Here is a 10,609-nt window from a genome sequence, read left to right as displayed (position 1 = left end):
ATTTCACGCAAACTAAAATATTTTTTAATAAATTTATAGGCGTATTATAATTTTTCTGCAGAAGATTATAAAATTCTGGAAATATGGTTATTTGATTATTTAAGATTTTGACATAAAAATCGTAATGCATTTGTCATTTTATGATTTCGGAATAAAATCATAAATACAGTCATAAAATGTGATTATAGCTATCATATATTTAATATATAAAGTGGTATTATAATAAATAAATTATATGAAGAATACATTTTTATAATAAAAAAATAAACGTTTAATTTAATAATTAATAATTATACTTATATACATATTAAATCCAAAGTCGTTTTTTCTACCTACCATATTTTTTATTAGAGGGTTACCATATTAACTATAGCGACGTAATGCGATTTTGTTGTAATTAAAAAGACAGGAGCTTCACCAGTAAGCCCAGATACACTAATACAAACACAAAAATATAGGTAGGTAGGTAGAGTGGCTGTCTGACGACAGAGCTAGGCCTTTAAGAGGCTCATGGATACTGTTCGGCGTGTACGGCTTCATTTCTACTTTAACTTTTCATCTTTTTTTACTGTAGCGTTTCATTTACTTAAACCAAAAAATTTTAATTTTTTAATGCTTGATTAAACAGTTATTTTTTCACTATTTTATCATTATTATTATTTTTATTTGCTTAAATTTTCTACTTTATTATAAAAAAGTTCTAACTTCTTATTTATTTTTGCAACTCCAAAAATGTGACTGCACAATTTTAATGCCTCGAAGTGCCGTTATAAGCTCACTTTTAACAACAACACTTTTTTTACAACCACCTCTTAGCATTCTCCTCTTCTTTTCTAATTCCAGTGAGCTTTTAATCTTTTTAATCTCAATTGATTTAATCTCATAGGAAATTCAAATAGTTTTGTAATATTTGCTATAAAACAACACTGAGTTTAATAGTAATAGCGTATTCGAAATGAGAAGGGAAACAGAAATGAACTCGACAAAATTTTTGCAATTAAAATTATGCAAATAAGAAATTTGAGTACTATAAGAATTTAAGAGAGCAGAAAAAGCTATGTGCGCATACTCAGGTGGTTAATTGAGATGTCAGTGCAAGTGAATTCTTATAATAAAATGCAGTGAATATTTGAGCAAACGCTTCTCGAGAAGTATACAATTTTTTAATCTACATTAAAAAAAATGATTACGGTAGCGGTTAAGTTTACCTTGTCCACCGAACATACATAGCCATAAAATTTGTTGATTTTCTGGTGAATCCCTTGAATTTGAAGTGTGTGCTTTTGAAAATTACAACCACACAGGTTAATCGTTGGACTAAACAAACAATCGCAGCCAATCAATAGTGATAAGAAAATATAACTATCGTTCTTCATAGGTACATATATCGGTAACAAATACTTATTTTTATCAACACATAAATATGTCTCATTACGATATTGACACTGATAACATAATGTGTCACGTCCAACCTGTTGAATGCTTAACCCTTAGGTGATAGACACTGTATCGTTTCAAGTACGACAAACATTGAGTCATGTTACACACGACTAGTGATAAAGATAATTATTATTAAGTGCACGTATTTCCCGATAATAAAACATTTGTGGTCTCCTATCTATGTATGTGCCACGCACGGGTTAAGTTTTTCTATTGGGAAAAATAGCTAATAACACTCGAGTGTCACGACAGTTGCGGTTTGTGTTTGCTAACGAAATAACGTGTTTCACGCACTTACGGAAAGGAAAAAACGATTTACATAACCGTTAAACGCCGACCAGTGATTCACCGATATCGAACGAACTAACATATAAATAATTAAAGTACACGAGAGGATTACACTAGGCTTTAATAATATTTAAATAAAAAAATTTGTGTACTAATTTGTAGAATTATTTTGCATTATTTTTAAACACAAACATTCAAAATGTGCAACTGTTTATGGGAGTGTCTAAAATGTCCAGCAAAACTGTTTTGTTGGTAAGTGTTTTTTTTAAGTATATAACACTGAAGAAATATGATTAGATATAACAAGTTCTGAAAAAAGAACTAATAATAGAAGTTTATAAGCGCAAAAATTCTAAATGTGTATCACATTTTAAGCTAATATCAGTTAGAATTACTTGAGAATACACATTAAGCTCGGAAAAAGGCGTTGCCAAAATTAAAAAACTATCTGCATCTTGTTCAGCACCTTAATAGGGCTCTTGTTTAGCTCAACCCCAGTCTTTAAGAACAAATAGACAGTTTTTCTAAGTCGTGGTGCTAAGACCCAGAATGTTTGAATTTGATATTTTTGATGCCTTCTCCAAAGTACTAATGGAACTGCTAGCGTTGAGTGTTAAGCGTAGACGACAAACTCTCTATCTCATTCTTTTATTATAAAACCTCTACGGTGCGTTGTTGTGACAGTAATTAAAAGCTAGGTCGAGGCAATTGTTTGAAATTTATTGTGGGTTTGAAAAACACCAATCCAATTGGTTTTCTCGACGGTTTTTAATGTATCGAATTGAGTTCGAGTCTGAAGTAAGTTACTCGTTCGGTATTTTAATAAAATAATGGTAAATTTGTACTACTTTTGAATAAAAATATTCGACAGCAGCCACTCATATATCCACCAAAAATGACTTCGTTATCGTATTCAACTTCCATATCAGGGTATTCTAATAATCTTCGAATCGGCGAACTCACATATAAAATTATAATAAAATGTTTATATATTTTTACAGTAATACTAATAATAATATTTCTAAAGGTTATACTTGTACAAGTCCCTTCGATTTCCATTTTAAGCTAGCTAAAACTTACGATACTAGCTGTCATTTGGTTGTCAAATTTATTAACTGTCAACCTTACATTATGTGCCTACCAAATCAATCTCGTAATATTGGTTAGTTATAGCAGAAACTTTTGAAAATATTGTGTTGCAATAGACACCGCTTAACAAGCACTTTATAATCGCTGAGCACGTGAAAACCACAGAGTCGCTTACTCAAACTGTTTAAGCGATATAAAAGTTATCATTTGTTAGATAGCGAATGCATTGTAAAGTGTAAATAACGGGTGAAGTAGGTAATTAGCAATGAATAGATAAATATTTAATTTACATATACATATGAAATATATGCAAGAGAGATCCCAGATGTACTCGACTTGCATAAAATTACAAAAATTATTACTGCATTTCATATTACACTTAATTAGTTTAAGATAACATTTCAACTAAATATGAAATAAATTAATCATAGTTTCGTTTCATACCAATTTCATCTGAAAAGTTTAAGTACAACTGTAAACAAAGGCAATAGATTTTACGCAGCGGAAATTTATTCCTAGAAATTATTACTATATACTTGTACAGATGTAACGTTCTCCAAGAACGTTCGTTCCTATATAAGAAATTAAGATTTTCGAGCATAGGTTTAATAGTTTTCAAACATGCATTTTATTAATCATCTGGGAATTTAATATTTTTATCATAATACAAGTGAAATAATCACACAGCGTTTGAGCGCCTAAGTTTATACAGAGTTTTTTTTTTTTTGATTTTTGATTTGAGTTTTGATTTCTCTTCAATTTGTGTAGATGAAGTTTTTTCATTTAATGCGCTGTGCTCCGTTATTCTAATTTCTGACACGCCTAGATTGTTTAACTAAGGGTTAATTCATAATAATGTAAAATATAAATTTCGAAATGTAATGTTTCGAAACATGTGCTTCACTTTTTTCGTAAAGTTAACCATGAAGTTTACAGGCAAATCTGAAAGACTAATGAAATATTTTTCTTTATAATTGTAATTGGAACATTTAGCCGCTGATATCTAAAAACTATTGAGATCAAAAGATTTATTTAAACGTGTAATAAAACTCGTTTTAACAAAGAGCAATAAAAATGTGTGGCGTGTTATGTGCATGTCTCAAGGGGACAGCAAAGGTTGTGTGCTGGTAAATATGTAACGTTCTCCAAGAAGTTTTGTGTAAAGTTGCTGAGGCTATAGTCCTTTGCTGAATATAAATCCGAATACATTTTAGTGTCGCGTGTTAGAGATATCGTTTGAGACTTTTTTCATTTCAGAAGTTGGAGTCATATGCGACAAATCTTTCTCTTTGGGGGTTTTTACTATTAGCCGTGTCAGCAGTAGAAGAATTTATCCTAGTCTGGAAAGTTTATATCCATTTTTATGTTATAACTAAGCCAATGTAGTTCTTAAGTTCTATGCTTATGGAAATGTCGTTATACTGGTAGAGTTGGCTCCATTTTGTGAGGAGAATGTCAACGCAGATCAGTCGAGCTGATAGAGGTTATGTCTCTAATCTCTCTTATGGAATTTCTTTTTTATACCCTGAACAGGGTATATTAAGTATGCTAGGTTGTTTGTAACACCCAACAGGAAACGTTGGAGACGCTAAAAAGTACCATATATATGTATATAAATGATCAGCGTGACGAGCTAAGTCGATTTAGCTATGTCCGTTTCCGTCTGTCTATATATACTCGCACTAGTCCCTCAGTTATTCAGGTTATTGTGTGAGACAATGGTGCAGTCTCCGATAAAATTGTTTAGCCTGAGTCACTATAGCATATATGGTAATTGCCATACAAACTGACCGAGCAAAATCAAGTTCTTGTAAGGAATATTTTGTATTTGTGAAGATTATAATAGTTTCGGTGCAAACGAAGTTGACGTTTTTACTTGTTTCATTGTTGCTTTGTAGGATAGCGTATTTCGGGAACGACCATAGTGTAAAACATACTTTGCATGTTGCCTTTATTATTACAAAAAAAAAGAATTATACTGAGCATATACCAATTTAAGCTCTTTATTATAATATAATTAATTTTTACTCTCTTCTCTTTGTAGTTGCTGCGAATGTGCGCTGAATATGTTACTCGGCATATTTTGTTCCGTCATAATATTAGCTGTCATAATCGGACTGATCGTGTACTTTACAGTATATTACCACAAGGATAGTTCCGATGGTCAACAAGAAAAATTGGTGCAGCAGCTTATAACAGCTGCGCCTTTAACATTTAAGGACTACTTCCAACAACAACACTAAAATTGAATTAAATTCGGTTTAAGACCAATTTTTGGCTTATGGAATAACTTTAGTATCAACCAGTGTTATTGTTGTTAAAACTGTATATTTTTTAAGTTTAATAAATTCAATAAATAATTTTAAACATTTATACAAGAGAATTCACTGTTTTTTATTGTAGTTGCGAATTTATACAAAATTTATGCAATTACGAGTACACCGCTGTTAATCTAATTAAAACCTTGCTGTGAGCAAATATGTATGGGTTAATTTACAACATGATATAAATATTTTGTTAATAGTGTTGATAATGTTTTGGCCATAATATTGCCTTTGCAATATCTACGACTTAACTCAAAATTCTAGTGCATAGGTTATCTGTAGAAAAATGAATGTATGTAGCTTATATATATACATATGTATGCCATATTATACTAATAGTAATTAGAAATAGAGCTTAACTAAATTATTACTTTCCTTTATTTAACTTCGTGCAGATAAATATCAATTGATTATGCTAAGCAAAACTGTATGTGCCAATATACAGCCTAAAGCTTATCTAAGTAAACAATATTTTTTTTTGTTAATATATCTTTATTTATTGAATCTGCTTGTTCCAAGCCTAACAATAGATAATAAAATCTTAAATCTAATAAAAGCTAGAAAAGCTCAAAGTTCTAGTTGAGCCTGCTTGGTGATACGCTGCTCTTTAGAAGGCTGGTAGATCTTCCTTTTTCAAGCGGGTTTTGTAATAAGGTTAGCTAAAGGATTTGGATAATTACGCAGTTTAAGTTCATAGTTCTTACTGCTGTCCTCTAGTTTCGCCTCTAGTTATTTCTTTACCATAGGAATGTCAAGATATTTGTGAATATTTTGATTACGGTGAACCCTTCATAACTCTAAGGATTTTTGACCGGAACCTCTGTAACATATCAACAGGGGTATTCAGACCAGCTTTGTTAATTCGTTAGTTGTTATTCGGTAGTTTTTTACGTGAATTTTGATTTTATAAAATTAAGGGACTATCGTTTTACCGAGTAACGAAGTACCAGCCTGGCAAGCTTGATAATTTTTTCGTTACTACTCGCTACAAAATAATTTTAGACAATTATTTTAAAAGTAAGTATTTAATAATGCCCAAAAGTTATAAGAAGTATCAACTTGGATAAAAATAATTTAGAACATCGAGCAAAACAAAAAAAAACGTGGAGCCGAAAAACGTCATTAGAGTAAAAATAATCAAATATTTTCAAATAGAAACACGAATAATTTGCTAAAACTCTTTAATACAAATAACAAGGCAAAAACAAACAGAAGAATATGTGTTGGTAAGGAAAAAGTCTTGATTCTTTATATTGCTTTAAATATATATATATATACAATATATAAATACTTTCAGAGTGTTTCTCCAATAATGAGTACATTTTTTGCACGTTCTCTTTCAGCGGCTGCAGATACAACGTGTTTTGTGCCACCGCCTGCATTGTGATCATCGCCTTAATAATTTTCTTAACAATTTGCTTTGGAGCTTTTGTTTTTCACAAAAGTCCAGATGCCGATAAAGAAAACTCGGTTATGCAAGAATTGATGAGCTTTATTTTGAGGCCTTTCACAGGTTGATATGCGAATATTATTTCTAAGATAGAATAATTACAGTTATTAAAATTGCGTTATAATTCAATTAATATGTTTATTAGAATAGAAATATAAAGATTTAAAGCTATTGGAGTTAAACGCATTGGTTATGGTATTCTATATAATAAATTAAGATTTTCAAGAAGAAGTTTAATAGTTTTCAAACATGAATTTTATAAATCGTCTGCGAATTAAATATTGTTGTCATAAGACGAGTGAAAAAATCACACAGCGTTTGAGCGCCTAAGTTTATACAGAGTTTTTTAAATATGCAATTGCTGGTTCATTTTTGATTTGCGTTTTGATTTCATTTGAATTTGTGTAGATGAAGTTTTCTCATCTAATTTCTTGTGCTCCGTTATTCTAATTTCTGACTCGCTGTTAGATGAATCAACTAAGGGGTAATTCATAATAATGTAAAATATAATTTTTCGAAACATGTGCCTCACTTTTTTCGTAAAGTTAACCATGAAGTTTACAGGCAAATCTGAAAAGCTAATGAAATATTTTTCATTCGTGTAATATACATAAGGCACATTGTAATTGGAACATTTAGTCGCTGATATCTAAAACTATTGAGATCAAAAGAGTTATTTAAACGTATAATTAAACTCATTTTAACAAAGAGCAATAAAAATGTGTGGCGTATTATGTGAACGTCTCAAGGGTTCAGTAATGGTTGTGCGCTGGTAAATAACTATTTTCAAAAGTTGGCGAAACTAGGAATGAGTGTAGAGGATACTCATACTCTATTCCATTTGACATTACGATAGACTTGTGCTTCGTCTATATTTCGATCGGTGTTTTAAATATCTTCCATCTCAGGGTTTTCTTATAGAATATTCCTCTGCCATTAAGGCGTACGAAAAATACAATTAATTTTGGGCTCGCTAGACCCAAAACGTTTCTCTTTATTAAGAACATATATTGTAATATAAATATACTCCAGCTAAACCCAGGTTCTCTATGTCACCGTCTGTAACTCCGTACACCCAGTGTTCGAAAATTGTTTGGATCTTTATTGTATTGTACACCAGAGCCTTGTGGTGGCCGTTTTTTATACGACTTTCTCAACATCACTCTTTTATATTTTTATTTTATAGTTTTTGTTGAAATGGATTTCAAAAACATCTCTAATATTCATATGCATCATCAAACGATTGCTTAAATATTTTATTGCTAACTATACTTCTTCCAGCTGCTGCCAATGTGCCTTAACTATCGGTCTCAGCATATTTCGTACATTTCTCATATTGTTTCTCATAATTGGTCTTACCGTGTACTTTGTTTTCTTTTACAACAATAGGAGAGACGCTGATTCAAAAATAAATGATGGAGGAGAGGGTAAATGCTGCCTTGGTAAATTTTAAAGGCTTTTTGTAGCAATACTATTAAAAGGATTTTGTTGAGTATTTGATAACATCACATATAAAACTTAAAATTTCGATATCTTGTCCTCGCGAATAAAGTTAATATAGACGTTAGATTTTTATACGAACTTTGATCGCATCTTTTATAGATAAGTTTATATGCAAAAATATCTCTTAGCGACGTCCTTGCTAGGAGAGAAGTTCTCATTTCAAGAGAGGCAATAGGTGAGGTGAGGTGAGGTTGAAAAGATACAGACTCTGGTGAGTTGTTAGGAAAAGGATTACAATTATTTTGAAGCTAAGATCCAGTAGAATAAAAGGCATATAATGTTTGCGAATGAATATAATGTTAGTCAAAGAACGAGATGAGCAAAATGAGATTACGCTCCGAGTCACTGCTCATTTACTTCAACATAGTATATTTTATAGAAATTTTTTCTAATTTTCTACAAAGTAATGCTTAAACTTTAATCAAGACGTATTAAGCGTGAAGTCAGAACACAGAGTTAGTTTTAAATCATAATATTGATATTACGCAATAAATATGTACAAATAAAGTTTTTCGGAAATCATTTTTTAACTTACTGGGAGCATTGCAATATGTTTCGAAAATATGTAAACTGAAATATTTTATATTTTTTGCCTGCCGAAAAAACAATGTCTATATTAATATAAAGCGAATAGTGATAAAGAAATATAGATACCAAGAAATTAAACCAAGCACGGAATGTGCAAGTAAGAATATCTAAAAACTGTTTTGACGCTAAGCATTTAGATACAGTCTATATATGTGAGCTAAAATGATATTTACGGCGGATTTATTGATTGAATTGAGATTACATGTTTTCAAACAAACCAAAGCATAAAGATTACCGTTTAAAAAAGCGTTCGATTCTCAGACATCATGAGAACTTTCTACATAGACCAGTACAATTGTTGGTGGATTTGAATGGATCCAACCAATTTCAGTATTTTGTCGTTCTTAAGCCGAAATTTGTTTAAGTTGTATCATTGTACGGTAGTCCTTAATGGTTAATGCTTAGATAATATATATCTCTATTAACTCTATTGATTGACTCTATTGATTAAATAATGGCTATAAATATCACTTTTGGTACCTAAAATATTTTTTTTTATATAATTAAAAGTTCACCAATATGTTTTATACGTTTTGTAACGATTGTCTTGGAAATGTTATATAAACAATATCCGGCCTGTGTAACTAACCGAACTTTTCCAGATTTTGCCTGTGGTTGGTTTGTACATTTGTCGTCCTGTTAATGCTGTTCGTGGCCATGCAGTTTATTGGCATTGTGGAACATAAAGAGAACGAGAATGTTGTGAGAGAATTCTTTAAGTATATATCGAGCGCTATGAAAGCTAATTTATAATTTGTCAATTATAAAAATTATATTTAATATTTATGAGTTTGTTTTATGTTCTACTTATATATAGTATTTGAATATATACAATATGTACAATTGATAAATAAATGTTAAGTGCAGGAAACAAAAAGCTTCTATTTGTCGAAGTTTCATTAGAAGAGTTGTTAAAGTACCACACAGGATGGTGAATAAAATTGTTAGACGCCCAGAAAATAGATTCTCACTAATGCTAGTGGTATATATCCTACCATAATTTCAACGAAACGAACTGAAAACAAAAAGGCATATAATAAGAGCTAGATGCTTCTAGGATACAAATCAATACGTTAGCGTTTTAATCTATACATAGGAAACGGGTTTAAAAGCAATTCAAATATTAAGTGCATGTAAAATCAGACCGCTATTTTCGAACATTTTTTAATTATGTTAAGTTCGTTAATTATCACAATCGATGGTATTTAAAAGTTGCTTTAAACGCGCAGTCCGCGCGGCCATGAGATCGGTGGTAAGATTGAATCTGAAATCGTGATTATGCATTGCAACCATATCGTGAGGCTGGCATGAGCTATAGTTGTATTCTGCTCCCATTGCTTGTAGTTGTTGGTCATCTAAAATTTCCGTTACTTCTTTATTTTGCGGTTTTGTACATCCGCGCGGGCAAATTAACTTATAATGCAAATTTTCTTTCAACACATTATTATTAGTAATATTTGCATATAGATTGCCGCCACATAAGGAACAAATGTATGTGATGTCCTTGCTGTCCGTTAAAGTATGATATGGCATACAGTGCTCTTCCGCGTCAATATATTTGGAATTTTTATTTGCGGTGGAATCTTCCTTCCATGCATCCTTATTTTGCATTTTATTTTTGGACTTTAAGTCCAAATCATTAAATTGTGCGTTGAGTTCGTGAATAATGCTTTCAGCCATTTTATAATTGCAAGTATTTTTACCGTGAAGCGAAGAAGATCGATTTCGATGTATTACTAAAGATTTACTTCAAAGCGCATTCTAATTTATAGCTTAACACCTGAACATTCAAAAGCTAAAAAATTAAAAGATGCACGGCGAAAAGCTAGGGCAGGTAAGATTTGCGAAACAGGTGGAAAAAAGCAAGTAAAAGTAATACGCAGGTAAAAGGCAGAAGTTCTACAAAAAGTGAATTTCTGGGAAAGGA

General features: G+C 31.1%; 1 protein-coding gene and 1 long non-coding RNA gene across 2 annotated transcripts; one reads left to right on the top strand and one right to left on the bottom strand.

The window, feature by feature from the left end:
- The first annotated feature begins 1,572 nt into the window (after nt 1-1,572).
- On the top strand, nt 1,573-5,200 carry mex1 (midgut expression 1). The gene is made up of 2 exons (XM_070111151.1): nt 1,573-1,980; nt 4,862-5,200. Exons 1-2 carry the CDS (start codon nt 1,928-1,930, stop codon nt 5,058-5,060), a joined length of 252 nt encoding a protein of 83 aa, XP_069967252.1. The 5' UTR covers nt 1,573-1,927; the 3' UTR covers nt 5,061-5,200.
- A 412-nt stretch (nt 5,201-5,612) lies between these two features.
- Nucleotides 5,613-9,285, bottom strand: LOC118680053 (uncharacterized). Its single transcript, XR_011396861.1, has 2 exons — nt 9,198-9,285; nt 5,613-6,675 (listed from the first exon to the last, which is right to left on the bottom strand). It is a non-coding gene; the product is annotated as an uncharacterized lncRNA (long non-coding RNA).
- Between the last annotated feature and the right edge of the window lie 1,324 nt (nt 9,286-10,609).

This window comes from Bactrocera oleae, chromosome 6 (assembly GCF_042242935.1).
Source record: "Bactrocera oleae isolate idBacOlea1 chromosome 6, idBacOlea1, whole genome shotgun sequence".
NCBI classification, from domain to species: Eukaryota; Metazoa; Arthropoda; class Insecta; order Diptera; family Tephritidae; genus Bactrocera; species Bactrocera oleae.
This window is presented reverse-complemented; position numbering and strand designations above follow the sequence as displayed.